General features: G+C 44.5%; 1 protein-coding gene across 1 annotated transcript; it reads left to right on the forward strand.

Annotated features, from left to right (window-relative positions):
- Positions 1-1,360: 1,360 nt before the first annotated feature.
- HRG (histidine rich glycoprotein) lies at positions 1,361-18,386 on the forward strand. The gene is made up of 7 exons (XM_043995312.1): positions 1,361-1,658; positions 8,718-8,834; positions 10,777-10,876; positions 12,131-12,297; positions 13,494-13,586; positions 15,435-15,536; positions 17,524-18,386. Exons 1-7 carry the CDS (start codon positions 1,368-1,370, stop codon positions 18,286-18,288), a joined length of 1,635 nt encoding a protein of 544 aa, XP_043851247.1. The 5' UTR covers positions 1,361-1,367; the 3' UTR covers positions 18,289-18,386.
- The last annotated feature ends 1,427 nt before the right edge of the window (positions 18,387-19,813 follow it).

Below are 19,813 nucleotides of genomic sequence, written 5' to 3' on the forward strand. Positions count from 1 at the left end.
TTATCCCCATTTTACAGGTGAGGAAACTGGGGCAAATGGAAGAGAAATGACTTGCCTAGGGTCACATGGCTAACAGGTGTCTGAGGATGGATTGGAACTCAAGTCTTTCAACTCCAGATCCTCTACTCTTTGGTACCACCCACCTTTCATATTTTCTTTCTTTCTTGGGGGGGAGTAGGGCAGTGAGGGTTAAGTGACTTGCCCAAGGTCACATAGCTAGTAAGTGTCAAGTGTCTGGGGCTGGATTTGAACTCAGGTCCTCCTGAATCCAGGGCCCATGCTTTATCCACTGTGCCACTTAGCTGGCCCCATTAAATCAAAGTGAGGGGTTTGGGGTTTTTTGGTTCATATTTTTTTTAACTGTTAGTACATTCCTTAAATTATGCTGTATTTATTCTGATGTGTGTGTGGTAACAGCAATTGATTGGAAGCCCTTTTGTGTACAAAGACTGCTCTTTATCTTGTCTTTGTACGCCCTTTTCTCAGCATGTGGTAAGACCTTGGTCACTGGAGGCTGAGTTGGATGGGATCAGATGCCTCTGTGATCTCTTACTTCCTCCCTCCTATTTCAGGACCCTCTCCCCAAGTTCTTACACTTCCCCCTCTCACAGGCACCAGAACAGGCAGGACTGTCCCAGCCTTGATGAGATAAAGCAGGGTCTGAGTGCCTCATCAAGAGAGGCTGTCTTCTGGCCCTGAACCAGAACCTGTCCAAATCTCACCTTGTGGACAGTCATCAGGTCCCCTCTGGCCAACCCTCCTTGTCAGTGCTTCTCAAAGACTGGCCACAGATCATGAGTGTGCCATGAAATTTGGGATGTTATTTTATTTCAGATTAAAAAATCTAAAAAATTTCACTTAATATAAATTTTACTTATCCACCATATGCAGTAAGTTCATAAACAGAACTTGCCTTTTGCACATATGCACAAACACACATCAGGCCTAAAAGTCACAAGGGTCTCAAGAAAAATAAGAGACTGTATGTAGAAGGGGAACAGGGCCTGTGTGAACCTCCCAGCCCCCCATGAGGTTGCCATCTGACACGATCTTGCCATGAGCAAATAGCATTTGAGGAGCCCTGCTGCCCACTAAAAACTCCTATTTGTCCTGCAGGGGACCCCGTTAGAAAGCAGATCCACTTGGGGGGTATGGGTTTTGTTTTTTAAGATTCCTTCTCTAATACTGGCTCTTGCAAGTGTGTAAATTCAATCCAAGGTATGATTTCACTGACAACGAGTTTCCATTTTTGTCTCCAAAGTCAACTAATCATTTACTGGCTCTCCCCTAACTTGACCAGGGATCAAGGTAACATCCTGGATTACACAACTGAAATGTATAAAAAGTGTCTCTTTTGTAGGAATCCAATGGGTTTTTTATATTCTGAGAGATTGTCTCAAACTCTACCTGACATCTCTTGCCCCTTCGGCCCTGCAGCAAGAGCAGGGTTTCCATGTTCTGACACAATGAAGGTGCTGGAGACCCTGCTGCTTGTCTTGGCCTTGGCAGGACCTTCATGGTCTGTGAGTCCTGCAGATTGTGAGGTAGCTGGGCCCAAGGCAGGGCAAATCCTGAATCTGATCAATGAAAAGCGAAGGGACGGCTACCTATTCCAACTGCTGCGGGTTGCCGATGCCCACACGGATGTTCACAAAGAGGTAAGGAAGGGTCCTAAAGACAAAGCTGGGAAGTGAGCTTTTTTCAGTCATATGCCCTGGAGGGGTGTGGAAGAATGGCTCTGACCATTGGGCAACACTGCTTCTTTCAATTCAGTTACTTTAATGGGACTAGACCTGTGGCCTCAATTGATGCATGGGATTCCTGGGTGAGGAAACTGAATCACCCAGAAAGATTGCGATGGAAAACAACAACAAAAAAAGAATGAACGTGCCTTGAATATCTTGGTGGTGTCATTGCCCATGGTGTCAGACCTGGCTTTATTGCCTTCTTCCATTATCTAGGTTGAGGTCATTGTGGGCAACCCTATCTTCTTCTATCAGCTTGGCTTTCTTGGCTTTCTATCACTTTCTACAAGTGAGGGGCTCATACTATACTGAGAAGCCCTTTAGTTCGACCCTTTCATTTTACAGGCAAGGAAACTGAGGCCCTGAGATCTCTATCCACGTTTTTCTGAATTCTTCCCATTTGTTTTTTTCCTAATGGTGAATATTTCATTATATTCATTGTCCCTAATGGATTGTTTCTTGTTCTTTGCTACCACAAAATGAACTTCTGAGAATATTTGGATAAGTGGGGGCCTTTTTTCTGTCCTTGGCCTGTCCATATATGCTAGGATGGGATGGCTAGATGAAAGGGTAGGAATGATATAATAACTTTTTTGCCTCCAAACCACTGTTTGTCATTGTTTGTTCAAATATTAGTCAATGAATATATTTTGCAGGTCAGCATTGATACTGGTAAAATAGTTACTATTTATATAGTATTTTAAGGTTTGCATCATAGACATCATTACACTTGAGTCTCATAATAATTATCCCTGTAGGGTTGGTACCATTGGTTTTATGATCCCTATTTTCCAGATGAGGAAATGGAGGCTCAGACAGGTTAAACTATTTGTCAGAATCAGATAGATGATAAGTGTCAAAAATGTAGTTAAAACCCAGGTCTTTCTCCCTCTAAATCTAGCTCTCTTTCCATGATATCAGGTTCTTAACCTGGAGTGACAGATATCTCTGCACCAGCACCACCAAGGCATGTATGGGTAGATCTTAGAGTTTTTGAATTTGGATGGAACATCACTGGCATGTTTATTTTCATTAACCTTTGGTTTCTTTTGTAATCCTAAGAATTTTATTTTGTGCATTTGAGATCTTGATTGTAAGAAGGGGTCCAGAAGAAGGGGTTTACGAGTCTGCTAAAGGGACCCATGACTTTTCCATGTAGAAGAAGAATTCCTACATTTATCATACTGCCTCACTAGCTGGGCACTAGCTATATGTCCTAATAATCTAGGTTAATCAAAATTTAATTGGGGAAGCAACAGCAATGCGCATATGAAACCATTATCCAATAAGACTTTATGATTAAGTGCTAAGTTGTGGCCAAATGAGATCATATGTATGAGTCGCTTTGCAAATTGTGAAGTTTCATATCAACATTAGCTGTTATAAAATTATGTCACACAGACTTTAAGTGCCCGAGGAGTTCCAAGAAGGTGTCACTTCTCAATAACATTTCCTTCCAATAAATCCATCCCTTGCAATACAGAAGTAGGAGTAAGCAAACCAACTCTTTGGCCATGGGTGACAATGCACACGTTCCTCATTCCACACCTGTGGTTGACCACCCATTGGCCAAGAGCAGGGAAAGCCCTCTGGAAACTAGAGGTATTATTCCATGGATCAGAGTTCTGCAATTGCCCAGTGTTGTTTTCTTTCATGATAATTAGGCTAATTGTGCTCTTGTTTCTGAATCAGTTCAAGAAAGTCTTCCCAAGGTTTTTCTAAATTCAAGTATTTCAAACATTCTTATATTTCTCATGGCATAATTCTATCCATTACATTCATTTAACACCATCTGTTCAGGCTATTTCTCCTTGAGATGGAGTTCCCTTATCTTTTGGAGACCCCATTTGATCTTCTCCATGCAATAAAAGCAGGAGACAAAAAGAATTAAATAGAACATCTCTGTACTATGGCAACTGGGTGGTGCAGTGGATAGAGCCATGGGCCTGCGGTCAAGAAGACCTGAGTTCAAATCCAGCCTCAGATACTTACCAGCTGACTGACCCTGGGCAAGGCATTCTATCTCTTTCAGTCTCAGTTCCCTGAACCATAACATGGGGATAATAATAGCTCCTACATCCCAGGGTTGTTGTGAGGATCCCGTGAGATAAGAATTGTAAGCCATTTAGTACAGTGCCTGGCACAGAATAGACACCTGCTAAGTTGTTTTTTTTTTTTTTTTACTTACAAGTAGCCAAATGTGCTTGTGAGCCAGAATGCTTTGCAGGGGAGCTGAAGCAACAGAAGCCAGACACTGAAAATTCCTGGGTTTCCCTGAGTACTAAGTATGCTATAAGGGAGATCATGATCTGCTTCACACTTCCAAAAATTACATTTTTATTTGCAACTTTTGTTTTTTTTACATCATCATAGTTTTCCTTAGCATCCCTCTCCCTTCCCTATATTACTCTTTTTTTTTTTTTTTTTGGCGAGGCAATTGGGGTTAAGTGACTTGCCCAGGGTCACACAGCTAGTAAGTGTTAAGTGTCCGAGGCCAGATTTGAACTCGGGTACTCCTGATTCCAGGGCCAGTGCTCTATCCACTTTGCCACCTAGCTGCCCCCCTTATATTACTCTTAAAATAAGAAACGTCCCCCCCCCCTTGTCCATGAGCTTTCTAATTAGAAACTGATAATAGGGTGGAATTTGAAAATTACATGGAAGCAGGGTGGCATTGAGGTAAAGACCCTGGATCTATGGGGTCAGAATACCTGGTTGAATACTGGTACCATGTGGCCTTAGGAAAGTCACCTTTTCTTCTCTTGGCCTCAGTTTACCCCCTCAGTAAGGAATTATGTGACCTCTAGTGTTCCCCCCCCACCTCTAAATCCTATCATGCTATCATGCTTCCTAGCTCTCAATTTTCTCTTCTCTGAACCACTGACTGTGACTTAGGGACCTGTGAGGTGAACATTCAAGACTCTCCCACTGCCATTCGTGACTCAAGGCTCTCACCACTCCAGTTCATTCTCCATTCAGCCACCAAAGTGATTTTCCTAAAGGGCCAGTCTGACTCTGTCCTCCCATCACTCCCTATATTCTAGTGGCTCCCTATTGCCTCAAGGGGCAAATAGAAAATGTTATCCTTGGCAAGGATAGCCCTTCCTAACCTGGCCCCCTCCCACCTTCCCAGGCTTCGTACATCTCACTTCCAGACATCTATTTTTGGATCCAGTGACATCAGCCTTCTTTCTGTCTCCCGAACAAGACACTCCATCTCTTGGCTCTGACCATTTTCTTTGGCTGACCCCCCAAACCTGGAACATTCTCTCTCCTCTGCTTCTACTACTGACCCCCCTGGATTCCCAAAGCTCCAACTAAAATCTCCCTTTCTCCAGGAAGCCTTCCCCAGCCCCTCAGAATTGCAGTGCCTTCCCTCTGTTCATTATTTCCTGTTTATCCCGTATAGAGCTTACTTTGTGGTTTACCTGTTGTCTTCCCCTGTTAGATTGTAAGCTCCTTGAGGACAGGGATTGTCTTCTTCCTCTTTTTGTGTCCCCATTGCTAGCACAATGCCTGACACACAGTGGGTGCTTAATAAATGTTTGTTTAATTAAATCCACACCATCTCATGCTGTGCCCTTCTTATCCTTGTTGTCCAATCAGTCCTTTAGAGAAGATCAGACCTCTAGATGCAGATTGCACCATACTATTTCTAGTTTTTTATTTTTGAGGTTTTTTCCTTTTTGCTCTGATTCTTCTTTCACAGCATGACTAATGCAGAAATTGTACATATATAACCTATATCAGATTGCTTGCTGTCTTGGGGAGGAGGGAGAGAGGGGAGAGAGGGAGAAAAATTTGAAACCAGAAATCTTATAAGAAATATTGAAAACTATATCTATATGTAACTGGAAAATAATAAAATACTTTTATGGGGAAGATCAGACCAACAAGCCAGAGCCTTTCCTCAAGCTGGATCTTTTTGTGTGTGTTCTATAGGTATCATCGCAGATCTAGAAATAGACATCCATCACTGTGGGACTGACCCACCCCCTTTTCCTATAGTGGCTACTCGGGGGTGCCACAGGGCACATAGCACCAGAATTGTAGCTGGGAAGACACGAGTTCAAATCTAGCCTCAGACACTTAATAGCTATGTGCCTGGGCAGGTCACTTACTGACAGCCTCAGTTTTCTTAACTATAAAATCATAGAAACTTACTACCTCTCAGGCTTGTTGCTGAGGGAACACTTTGTTAAAGATTTTAACATAGAGCACAACACATCGCAGGCATTCAATAAAACCTTATTGTATTCAGGCTATCATTGGAAAAGACGGGGTGATCAGTGGGCTTCTGACTTTATACTAAGGTCATCATTGGCCAGAAGTACTTTGAGACCAGGAACTGTTTGATCTTTGTACCTCCTCCCCACACATCAAACAACAAATATTTGTAGAAGTAAATTCCATTCCATTCCAACAAGAGGCAGTGGGGGCAGTGGAATAGACACTAGATTTGCAGTCAAGGACCAGGGTTCAAGTCCTGTATCTGTCACTTGTGTGACCTTGAGCAAATCCCTTCTTCCCATTTCTGGGCATCAACTCAGTTTCCTCAACTGTAAAATGAGAGAGCTGGACTAAATGACATCCAATATCCCTCCTGGCTTTCTGTCTGGGTTCCTATGGGTTGAATTGGCTTAAATCAAACTGGACACATGCTGCAGCCTGCTTCTGTCCACCTGGGCTTTGTCATCGTCATGGGTTAGATTCCTCAGAGATTGCTACAGCCCCTGATTTGAGGTCACATAAAAGAAACTAGCAGAACACTGGAGTGAAAAAGATGGATTGTTGCAAAATCTTTAGAGAATCATCATAGCCACACCTTCATTTACAGGGTTGTTGTAAAAAGAGTGAAATGTGGGGCAGCTAGGTGGTGCAGTGGATAGAGCACTGGCCCTGGATTCAGGAGGACCTGAGTTCAAATCCAGCCTCAGACACTTGACACTTACTAGCTGTGTGACCCTGGGCAAGTCACTTAACCCCAATTGCCTCACCAAAAAAACCAAAACCAAAACCAAAAAGAGTGAAATGTAATCAAGCAAGCAACAAGCCAGGCTCTGTGCTGGACACTGAGGATATAAAAATAAAAGCAAAACTGTCTCTGCCCTCATGGCATCAATCAGCAATTATTGGGTACTTATTATTCAAGTCAGGTCAACAAGCATTTATTAACTGCCCAGTAGGTGCCAGGAACCATGAGAGGCTATGGGGATACAAAGACAAAAGTAAGCTAGTTCCTGGTCTCAAGGAGATTGCAATCTCACCAAATGTGTGTGTTTCTATCATCTATCTGTCTGTCCGTCCGTTCGTCCATCCACCTGTCCATCCGTTCGTCCGTCCATCCGTCCATCCATTCATCCCTCCAACCATCCCTCCATCCCTCCATCCCTCCATCCATCCATCCATCCATCCATCCATCTAACTACATAGATATCTAGATAAAGATAGTTCTATGCCAAGTAGATACCAGGTCTGTGGATAACAAATTCAGGGCTGATAGGGAGGGACCTCAGAGGTTGGCTAACCCAAGTCCCCTCATTCTTGACTTGCTTGAGGCAGGATTTGAATCCAGTTTGTGACTCCAATTCTGGTGACCCATCCACTCTCCCATTCTGTCTCTTAATTTCCAGCAGCCAAGGGTACCAGCAAAGGCCTGTTGTGGAGCCTTCAACTTTGAAGGAAAGTCTTAGTGTCCAGAAATTTGAGGGGAGCCCAAGTTCAGGTCCAAGACCCTGCTTCAGCCTGGGAAAGTGTGATAGAGCAAAAGAGTCATGTTAAGCCACTGACTCCCTCAGTGCATCCTGTCCAGGCTCCCCCCTTATTTTAGAGGGGGCACTCTTCACCTGGGGTTCTCAGAACTCCTGAAGATTTCTGGGGGTCTGTGAACTTGGGGGATGACATCTTTATTTCACTAACTTCTAACTGGAATATAGTCTTTTATTTTAGTTTAGTTTTTAGTTTTTGGCGAGGCAATAGGGGTTAAGTGACTTGCCCAGGGTCACACAGCTAGTAAGTGTCAAGTGTCTGAGCCTGATTTGAACTCAGGTCCTCCTGACTCCAGGGCCAATACTCTATCCACTGTACCACCTTGCTGCCCCTGGAATATAATCTTTAATGATGAATGTGGGCAACAAACATCACGTTGAAAAGGGCTCCTTCAGCCTACCAAGGGATCCATGACAGAACAACGGTTAAGAGCCCATGTGGTAGCATCTTTTTTGAGGTGCTGGCTCAAAGAACCACAAAGGAGTGAATTTGAGAAGGCATGTACCCCCCCAGGAGTAAGAACCTGGCTACCAGAAGTGAGTCTTGCTCCCGTCATCACAAAGTGAGCCTCAGTTTCTTTAACAGTAAAATCATACTTGTACTACCCATCTCCCAAGATTCTTTGTAGAGAGGGTCTCTGTAATCTCTAAACACTCTAGATAACAAGTTGTACACGAGAGACTCGTACTTTCCTGTTCAATCACTTAAAAAAATACCATGTTATAGAAATGCTTGTTTTATTCCATAAATTAAAAATAAAATAAATAAGAACATTTCCAAAGCTCTCTATAAATCTCAGTGATTTTCCAGGAGAATATAAACTCCTTGAAGGCAAGGATTCTTTAATTTGTCCATAGATCCCTAGTGTCTTGAATAGTACTTGGTACACAGTAAGTGCTTAATAAGTGCTTGCTGATTGTCTCCCCTAATAGAATGCAAGCTTCTTGAGGACTTGGATTGTTTGATTTCCCTAGCACCTAGCATACCCTCAGGCATACAGTATACAGTGGGTGCTTGATAAATGCTTATTAATTGTCTCCTCTGATAGAATAGAAGCTTGAGGGCAAAGACTATTTCAGACTCTTGTCTTTTTATCCCCAGTGCCTTGTAGACTGCCCAGAACATAGTAGGCGCTTAATAAATGCTTGAGGGATTGGATCCAAATGAATTTGTTAAAGGGTGCATTTTTTCATCTCTCCACAGGAATCTACAGTTGTCCACTATTTGGTCCTGGATGTGATACAGTCAGACTGCTCTGTCCTGTCTAGGACACGCTGGGAGGATTGCCCACCAACAGGCAGCAGACGGCCCTCTGAAACTGTAAATAGATAAGCTAGATCCTTGCCACCCTCCCCTTTGGAGGGCACTCAAACCTTCCCCAGGGTCTCTTTTGCCAAATAATGGAGGAGAACCACAGGGGGAAAAGCCCTATGATCTCTCTGATGATTCTCATTGGTTTCCCCATGAGTTGGATGGAAAGTCCTCTATTTGACATGGGACAATCAGCTCCAAGGCCTGCGGCCTTCAGAGCCCCAGGCCCACATCAGGCTCCTGGGAGGAAGAGGGGGAAGGAAGCCATGGCCCTAGCTTCCTCCATTTCAGTCACAGCCTGGAGCAACACTGGCTCAAGGGTTTCTGAGGCCGCCCACCTTACTCCAAGTGCCCTGTGCTCAGATAGTCATAGTGAGAGACTGCCTTCTGTCACTTGGGAAGTCCATCCAGTATTGATCTCAACCCCTGATGCTGCTCCAGTTACTCATGAGGGAGGACCACGGTCCCTTCTCAAGGCTGCATCCAAGGGTGTCCTAGAGCCAGCTCCCAGCCTGGGAGAGCCCACTGCTAAATGTTCAGTGGGAGCGTTTACACCTTGGAAATTGGCAAAAGCTACAAAGTCAGGTCTTAATTTATTTTGTCTAGATCTGAAAAAGTGATGCCAAAAAAGTGAATAATTTAGATTGAACTTAAGTATGTTGTGGGTACAATTTTTTTTGGAGAGTTGGTTATTCCCTCACTGTATCCATCCATCAAGACAAGATCATTCCTTTAAATTTGAAATTGTATTTTCAGAAAAAAAAAACCACAATAAAACAACAGTTGTGTTCAGGCTGAAGCTCAAGCTTCCTTTTGAAAATGTCTGGGGTGGAGTCAGCTAGGTGGTCCAGTGGATAAAGCACTGGCCCTGGATTCAGGAGGACCTGAGTTCAAATGTGGCCTCAAACACTTGACACTTACTAACTGTGTGACCCTGGGCAAGTCACTTAACCCTCATTGCCCTGCCCCCAAAAAAGTTTTGGGTGCAGCCTTTATCTTCTAAGTGGTTCTTGATATCCAATGATGTCTTGGTAAATGTTTAGCAACCAACTCCCCCTCCCCCAAAATGTACACAGGACACACTTCTATGTTTAAGCTGAATTATTCATTATTTTTGCATAGTTTTCTTAAGTCTAGGTAATCAACAAAACAATAAATTAAGCCCTGATTTGTAGGGATTTCTGAGGTATAAAAGTTCACGCTGAAAATCTAACAATCAGGTTTCAACATCCAGTTCAAGCTAGCTCCAATCCACCTCCTGACCAGAGGCAGCTGGGTGGTTCAGTCCGGAAGGCAGCTGGCTCTAGAAACAGGAAGCCCTGAATTCAAATGCAGCCTTAGATAGACACTTCCTAGTTCAGTGACCCTTGGCAAGGCACTTAACTTCTGTTGGCCTTAGTTTCCAGCAATGAAGATGACATGACATCTACTTCTCAGTATTGTTGTGAAGATCAAAGGAGATTACATTTGTAAAGGCTTAGCATACAGCAGGTGCTAAATAAACAAACAAAGGAATGAATGAATGAATGAACAAACAAATGAATGAATGAATAAATAAATAAATAAATTTTTTCACCTTCCCTCCCTAACACCCCTCAAGAAGCCCTTCAGATTTCTCATATCCTTGGGATATCTATTCTGACCTCACAGGAAGTTTAGCTGTAATAATAGCTATCGTGTTTTATATATTTTATCTCATTCGATCCTCATGACAACATGGGACACATGGGGCTATTATTTCTCCCATTTTACAAATGAGGAAACTGAGGCTGAGCCCAGGATCATATAGCTATGGGAGGTATAGAAGAAAGTCTTGATGAGGACACTGAGTTAAAACCAAAACAGTGAAGAGACCCCTTGCCAGGGTCACCGGGACCATCCTATCTTTGCCCCTGATCCAGAAGAAGGCAGGACATCCAAGGAAATGAAGAATCATTTTTTCTTCTTTCAGGTCATTGGGAAATGCAAAGTGATAGCTGTCACCCACTCGAATACCTCTTGGGGGCAGGAGCTGGATAAGGTGCTTGAGTTCAACTGCACAACAAGCTCTGGTATGTGCCAGGTGCTGCCTGGGGTGCAGGGGGTAGATAGGATTCTGTGGGATCTTGGGCTTCCCACTTATCTCCATGCTCTGGATGGAGGAAGGAGGGGGGCGGAAATGAACCTCTCCTACTAGTCGGAGGAAAAGCTAAATTAATGACTAGACAAACCACACACACACACATACACCCCTTCACTAAAACAAAAATCAATCCTAAACTTGCTGCTGGATTCCTTCAGGTCAGAAACTCTTCTTGAGAATTTAAAGTGAGATTCAGTTTACAAAAACTGCACACATAGACAACCATTTGCATTAAAGGTTTACAGCAAGAAAGGACATGAGAGACCAGTCTCCTCACTTTTAAGATGAGAAAATGAGGCCCACAGAGATTCCCTGACTTAGAGAGCCAGTATAGGTGACAGATAGGATTCAAACCCAGGCCCTCCTGTTTGCAAGCCCAGTGCTCTATCCACTGCACCACACTGCCTTTCTGTTATAAGACCCCCTGCCCCCTTCATTTTCTTTTCTGGTCAGACACAAACAGGCTCAGGGTCACTCTCTTCCCATAACAGGACCAGGAGAGGCCATGACAATCACCATATATGTTGTATATGTAGACATGAATGTTGTCCTCTTTATACCAACAAGATGCTTCTGAACTTGGTTGAAAATTTCCTTGTGATTGTGTGTAAGTCATAAAAGGCAAATTCTTCCTGGAGATGATGACCAGCAGATGGTATCACAAGATCCTGAGGAGACCCTGTTCCTTCCCCAGGAATTCTCCCTTTCTATTTGAGATGGGCTTCTCAGGACCACTCAGCTGCAATATGACCAAAGCAGAACTCATTGGCTTTCCCCCCAAATTTTCCCTTCTTCCAAACTTTCTTACTACTGTTGAGGGTACTTACCTTCAGGGTCTCATGAAAGAGTTCATTGTGGCTATACTGACCACTGGAGAATCTGAAAATGAGATCTATTGGGTTTTTTTATCACCTGCATTCTCTTATCTACCCATCCCTCTCCTCCACCAAGAGAGCCACTACTTATTACAAAAATAAAAGGTTGAGAGAAAAAAAGAAAAGCAGGGAAGTGAAATTAAGAGTCATACCAACCCATCTGTCAGTATATGCTGTTCTCCACCTCCACAGCCCCCACCTCTGCAAAGAAGAGAGTGAGGTACTTCACATCCTTTTCTTTTCTAGGACCAAGCCTGGCTATTCTGTAATTCCATTTCCACTTTGGTTGTTATTTTTTCCACTTACAGTTGCTTCTGTACTAGCCAGCCTCAACCCTGGGCCTGTGATTACTGATTACTTTGAAGATCCAGAGCAATACAAGGGGCAGGCAGAGAAAGCCCTCAAGCAGTACAAAGATACTGATGCCAGTGCCTCCTCCTTCCAGGTGGTCAAGGTTGAGAGAGCTTTGAGATCGGTGAGTCTGAGATAAGCCTCTAAATAAAACTCCAGTGTTGAGGGGGACCAAGGGGTAGGGTGCAAAAGCAGGAGATGTGACATCCTCCACGTGGATGTGGCCTGCTATCAGAATACACATGGGAGGAAAATCGAAAATGCTGGATCCCAAAAGATCATTGCGGGAAAGAATGATGGGGCGCAGATAAAAGAAGATGAAGTTTAATGGGGTTACATGTGAGAGACTTGGATTAAAAAACTCAACTTCAAAAGTACAAGATGGTAGCGGGGCAGAGGAAGACCAAGGCTAAAAATTTTATGGAAAAGATATGGGATCTTAGTGGACCACAAGTTCAATGTGGGTTAACAGTGTTGTATGGGAGCCCCCCCCCAATTAATGTAATTTAAGGATGCATTTGGAAAGTCCTAGTGTTCATGACAAGGGAGTTGCTACGTGTCCTTCTGTCTTCTGCTCTGATCACATCTGGAGCACTGGGGTTAATCCTGGGTTCCACATCACAGCAAGCTGGAGCATGTTTAAGTGAGAATGAGGGAAGTGGAGACAAAGATTGCTTGAAGGAAATGAGAATGTTTAGTTTGGAGAAGAAAAACCTTAGGGGATGTATGATAGCTGTTTTTGAGAGTTTGAAGGGTTGTTACATCCAGCAGCAATGAGTCAGAGCTGCAAAGGTGCCCCAGGTCAGCAAAGGCTTCTTAACCATTCAAGCGTCTAACAGTAGAATGGACTGCCTGGGCAGGTAGTTGACTTTCCTTCACTCGAAGGCTTCAAGTAGAGGTGAATGACCACTTATTTGAGAAGTTGGAGAAGGGATTCTTGGTTAGGTATGGATAGCTGAATGGCTATTGAAGTCCTAAACTGTCCCTGAGATTTGTTGATCTCTCAGGAATGTGTCTTTAAATTGGGGCCATCTGCAGTTATTCAGTCAGTCAAGAAGTATGTATTTATCTGTAGGGGGATGAGTGGCACATTCAGGAGGGGTGGGCAGTTCACATGAAGGATCTGCCTTTTTGGCAACCAAGAAAGGGGAGAGGGACCCGGAAAGGGAAGAGGATGGAGCCAGGGGCCAGTGTGGACCCGCTTTCTGAGGAGACGTGGGTGTGTTTGCAATTGATGGGCATTGGCTATGGTATTGAAGAATTGATCATTAAGCTACCTCAGTTTGCTTTCTGGGAGCTCATGTGGTTTCTCTGTTTCAGAGGGGAGGAGAAAGAACCAATTTGTACATGGATTTTAGCATAGGGAACCATTCTAAAGAAGCTGGGCTGCCCCCCTTCTCCAGGAGCTGTCCGGTAAGTAGATGAGGAACCTTCACACAGCAAGAGGAGGAGAATCAGCTATGGGACTTCCAGCTCTGTCCCTGAATCTTCCTTCCAACTTCCCAGTTATTCAGAAACAATTTGATTTCTAAATTGTGCTCCAGGGCTTTGCATTGGTGAGAGCAGAACTCTCTTGTTTCTCTGTTTCTTCAATGGAAAGCAAAGTGTCCTGTTCATAAGGACAGGGGCTGAACCTGTGTTTTCACTGTAATAGGGACCTCCCAGGTGAGGAAGTTCCCTCTGCTGATGCAGGTCAGCATTTTCTCTGCAACTTCTATTTATTCATTCATCTACCTATCTATCTATCTATCTATCTATCCATCTCTCTCTCTCTCTATTCATTCATTCATTTATTCATCTATTTATTTTATTGGTTTAATTTAATTAAATTTTTTTTCCAAATTACATGTAAAGATACATATTTTTTTGAATTCCAAATTTTTCTCCCACCTTCCCTTCCCTCCCCTTCCCAAAGCCATCCAGCAATCTGATATAGATTATACATTACAATCATTGCAATTTATCTTTAAAAAGAGCTGCCTAATATCTTGGAAGTAAAGTGACTTGCCCAGGGTCACAGTCAGTATGTGTCAGGGATGGAATTTGAACCCAGGTTTGTCTGCCATGCTCTCTCTTGTTTGCACATAGCATGTTACTTGTTGGATTGGACTGGATTGAGAGTGCACATGTGGGCATGTTTGCATATGAATGCATGCATATACATAGGTGAGAGCACACATATGTGTGTACTCGTGTGCTGTGTATGTGTCCTTGTGGGAGTGTTTTAAGGGAGTGTGTTTTTGTGCATGTCTCTAGCCATGTGCAAGGATGTGGGGGGGGGGAGAAAAGGGGAAGAGAGAGAGAAGGAGGGGGGAGGGAGGAAGAGACGGACACAGACACAGACATACACAGAGACAGAGAGAGAGAGAGAGACAGAGAGACAGAGAAAGAGACAGAGACAGACAGAGACAGAGACAGAGACAGAGAGACAGAGACAGAGATACAGAGAGAGAGAACCAAAAGAATGGCAGGTCCTGGAGGGCAGAGCTTGTTCCATTTGTGTCTTGTATTGCCAGGGCCTGATACAAAGTAGACGTTTCCTATGTTTGTTCATTGAACTGAAGGGCAAAGAACTGGAAAGGGGCTTAACGTGTCTAGCCCCTGCCTTATTTTACAGATGATGAAGTGTTGGTGTTCAATCAGAGCAGGGGCCAGCCCAAGATCACCCAGCAGGCTAAAGATGGGAATGGGGTCCTGACCTCCCCTGCCTTCCATCCCTGCTGCCTCCCCCTCTCCACCTAGCCAGGGGTTCCTACCAATACCCAGGACCACACATTTAGAGCTGGCCCAGAACTTAGAAGCCACCAAACCAAGTCCCTTCACTTTATAGAACAGGACAATGAGAGACAAAATTGCAGCGTGACTTACTGAGAGTCATGAACAGTGGGATACATCGCACTGTCAGTGAGATCGCCTTGTGCTTATGTGCAGGGATTGTCTTCCTGGATCATCGTACAAGGGCCAGATTGCCAGATACACACCCACCCACCCACTTACACCCATTCGCACATACACTCACTCCCACACACACTCATACACCCACACATCCTCACACACTCACATTCTCACTCTCAGAATACATTCACACTCTCACAGACACACTCACATATATTTTCTCATACACACATAGTCTCACATACACTCCCAATAGGCACATACTCACACTCACCCAATCTCACCCACTCACACACATAGTCTCCCACTGGCAAACATATACCCAGGACTCACCTCCAAAGTCACTGACTTCTCTTTTATTTGCAGGTCTTTGGATTTTGCCAGGCAGATTTTGGGTATAATGCAGAGAATTCTGACTTGAACAACCCAGACCATATTACTGTAGACTGTGAAATCTTCAATGTGGAGGTGAGAACCTTGTTTTAAATTGTTGTTGTCCAAGACCAGGTCTTGCCAGTAGGATTTTAATGCACTTCTCAGACCTCAGCCTCCTTCTGTGTCTATTACTGGAAAGATGGGAAGGTGCCAGGTGGAGCACCTTGAGCGCCAGACAAAGGTGATAGAACTTTTCTCAGAAGGTAATAGGGAGCTAGTGAAGATTGGTTAGCAGGGCAGTAGCATGACCAGAACTACCTATAACAATAATTAATTTAGTGACAGTTCTGAATGACAGATTAGAGAAAGGAGAGAGGGGAGATGGCAAGACCTACTGGGAGGCTGTTGGTGCTAAGGAGGGCTCAGACTAGCAGGTGGGAGTGGGGCAGTGATAAAGAGGTTGGGGCGGGTCTCATGATCCTAGATCTAGAGAAGGGAAGGAAACTTGGAAGTCACCTAGAGTGCTCAACCCCCTTATTTCACAGGTGAGAGGATGGGGGCTGAGACATTGTGTTCAGTAGGTAGCAGAGCCAGGATTCCTCACCAGATGCTCTGTTGCCAATCTCCAAAGTCCACTCCACCACCTCTGGTGCAATGGACACAGAAGAAAAGAGTCAGAGATAACACTGGCCCAGGAGAGAACATGGATAGAGGGGCTGCTGACAGAAAAGGTGAAGGATAACAGGGCTGGTTGAGCCTGAGGTGCCTTTACTTACCATCCATGTGGGAAGGTTGGTCTGGATCTCAGAGAGAGGTCAGGGCTGGAGATATCTGCATGAGGGGGCTTGAGGAAGCTGCAGTCTTTCCCCCATACATTCCTATGATCTGTCTGACATTTTACTGTCTGCCTTCCCTGCCTGGCAAAGGCAGGCACCCACTGAGTTCTTCCAACCCTGGCCTCTGTTTCTTCAAGGAGCCAGAGCCTTCATTTTTCTTCACCATTTTAGTAGAATCACAGTAACCCCAACAGCTTTCTTTTTTTTCTTTTTCTTTTTTGTGAGGCAATTGGGGTTAAGTGACTTGCCTGAAGTCACACAGCTAGTAAGTGTTAAGTGTCTGAGGCCGGATTTGAACTCAGGTCCTCCTGACTTCAGGGCCGGTGCTCTATCCACTGTGCCACCTAGCTGCCCCCATCCCCAACAGCTTTCTAATGAACACAGAACTCAGGCCTCTGGTTCGGTCTCTGAGAGGCAGGGATTGGATGAGGTCCTCCAGAAGGGAATCCAGAGCCTCACCTGCTGGGCTTCAGGAGCCTTACACTCAACTAGCATTTACCAAGCACCTACTGTGTGCCAGGCACTGCAATCAGCAGGTGAAATATAGGGAAAGAGCAAAACCAGCCCCTTCCCTCAAGGAGAACATCCGAGGAGGGCTGGGCTGGGAGGAGGCTTTCACTGGTCAGTTTGATTTTTTGCTCCATAGAGGGGATCTCAAACTTCATACATACATTTATGCAAAAAAGACACAAATAAGATGCAAACCTGTATTTTTATTTTTGAACTGAGGCCTTAAGAACCACTTCCCCCATGGTGAACATCAGAGGTGTGTGAGGGGCAGCCCCTTAGAAAGTGTCCTTGGCCATGCTCAGTGAAGGGGGTGATGCCTTGCTATCTTCCTCACCTCTCACCTCTCTCCTCTCACCTCGTGGACCTTTTGAGGTTCTGATGGGAACCAGAGTTTAAGATGCCTGGCTTCTCTCTTTGGGTTATGGAGTGGAACATCCTCCCTCACGCTCGCTATGTTCCAACCAGATCAGCCCTCAAACTGTTCTTGGGAGTCACCACTGATCTCCTGGCCCCCCAAACCTGGAATGCTCTCAACCCTCACTTCCTCCACTTATCCTTCAAGGCTCAACAGGAGTCGTCTCCTACATGAGGCCTCTCCTGATTCCTGGTAGTGTTTCCCTCACTCTTCTTTCATGTACAAGTTGGACTAGGTAGCCACTGAGGTTCTTATTTAATGAAATTATTATTGAATGAAAAGGAGTGAGAGTTGAGATGAATGTGTCCTTTCCTGCCAGGACGCCAGAAATTTCAGTGAAGGAAGACACCGCCACTGGCATCATGGCCATTTTGGTAGGTGTGGGCCTCCTAGAGGCCCACCACACGGCCCGCCACCACACGGACCACCACCACACGAATGTCAAGAGCATCCTCACCACCATCATTCCCGTGAGCACAGAGGGCCACCTCTTACCCAGCAATCTTCTATGGAAGAGAAAGAGCCTAAAGAGAGGCCCAATGATTCTCCTGTCAAAGATGAGTCAGAGCTCCAGAAGCCTCAAGGAACCCATCCTCCAATTGGGCACATTGAGTTCTATGATAACTATAGGTTCGGTTTCCGTGGGCACGGTCCCCAAAAACCATGTCCTCTTGGCCAGGATGCATGTAAACATGGTCCTCATGGTCACGGTCCCCATGGTCATTGTCCCCATGGTCGTTCCCATGGCCACGGTCCTCATGGTCATGGCCCCCATAAGCATGGCCCTCATAGCCATGGCCCATGTGGGCATGGGCCTCCACCTGGGCCCCCAGAAGAACATGATTCTCATAGACCTTTCCCTTTCCATCGAAGAGGACCTGGCTCGGTCAATCAGCTCCCTCCACTGAAGGAGGGTGAAGTCATTCCTTTGCCTGAAATCAGTATTCCCTGTCGAGGTCCTGGTCCACACCCAGGACACCACCACCCTCGAAGGCCAGAAATCCAGCCCTTCCCAGAGACACCTTCGGAGTCCTGTCCAGGGAAACTCAAAGATGAATATCCACAACTTTTGCCATTTTTGTAACATAAAGATATAAAGTGATCAGCTGATTTTCTCAATGGAAAAAGCCATGAGTCATGTGCCAAAGCTGAGTCAGAAATAAAAGAAAAATCAGTGTAAAATTCTGATATTGTGATTTCCTTTTTGATACTATTAGTGATGGGAAGTGGAGGAAGACTGGCCAAGAGCCAGCCTGGAAAGAGCCACTTGGTGTAAGGACTTACTTGGAAATTTCAGCTATGACACTTACTGGCTATGTGACCTTGGGTAAATTACTGAGGATCATGGAGCTATAGCTAGAACAGAACTCAGTGGCCACATCCAATCACCTCATTTTATAACCGAGGAAATGAAGTTTTGGGGAAGGTTGTGACTTTCCCAAGGTCACATAGATAGTAAATGTCAGAGGGGGGATTTGAACCCAGGTCCTCTGACTTGGGAGTCAATACTTTCCCCATCATATCCACTCAGTTTCCTCATCTGTAAAGTTGGATGAGGTCGTTCCACAGCTCCAAAGCCTATGACCTTATTTAGGTATCTGAGGTTCCATTGTGAGCACTCACCTAATCTCTGGACCTCTGTTCCAGTTTGACAATAAACAAGACCCATTGGGTCATAGGATTCAGCCCAATCTCTTCATTTCCTGAGGCTCAGAGATTTAAATGTCCTGTCCCAGGTCTTACTCAAGTAGTGAGTCAATAGACCTGGGATTCTATTCTATATCCTCTGAATATGAATTGATTGCTCTTTTCTGGACAAATTACTAACCCCAACCAACCCAAATCAAGCAAAAAGCAATGGGGTGCCAATGAAGGATTTTTGAGCAAAGAAGTGACATTCTCAATTCATACATTAGCTAGATGGATCTAATTGCACTTGATTAGGTGGCTTGGAGAGTGAAGAAGGCAGAGACGAGGAGACAAACTAGGAGAGTCCAACTACATTAAAATGATGGCAGAAAGAAGGAAAAGGAGCAGAAGTAAGAGAGATGATAGAGAAGGAAGTAATAGGATTTAAGGACCTTCAGTCCTTAAATGGGGAGGGCAAGAGAGGAATCCAAGGTAGCTCAGGTTTGAAGCTGAAGTGCCATGGAGTTTGGTGGTACCATTAACAGTAATAGAGATATCAAGAAGGTGAATGGGCTTAAGGGTTAAGAGAATAATATTGTCTTAGATTAGCTAAGGTGGAGGTAATACTAGGATATTCACTTGGACAAGTACAACAGCATGATGGACAGAGACATAGCTAGGGTGGGGTGACTGGGACTTTCATGGGATCATCAGTCTCAAAGTGGAAGGTACCTTATTGATTCTAGGATCATAGATATAATATAACAACAACAACAACAACAACAGCTAACATTTATATAGCACCTTGTGTGTGCCAAGCACTGTGCTAGGCACTTTACAAATAGTATTTCATTTGATCCTCAAAACAATCCTGAGAGGTAGGTGTGGTTGTTATTCCCATTTTACAGTTGAGGAAAAGAGGTTAAGTGACTTGCTCAGGGTTATGCAGCTATTAAGTGTTTGAGACTGGGTTCTGACAT

Source organism: Dromiciops gliroides, chromosome 3, assembly GCF_019393635.1.
Source record: "Dromiciops gliroides isolate mDroGli1 chromosome 3, mDroGli1.pri, whole genome shotgun sequence".
NCBI classification, from domain to species: Eukaryota; Metazoa; Chordata; class Mammalia; order Microbiotheria; family Microbiotheriidae; genus Dromiciops; species Dromiciops gliroides.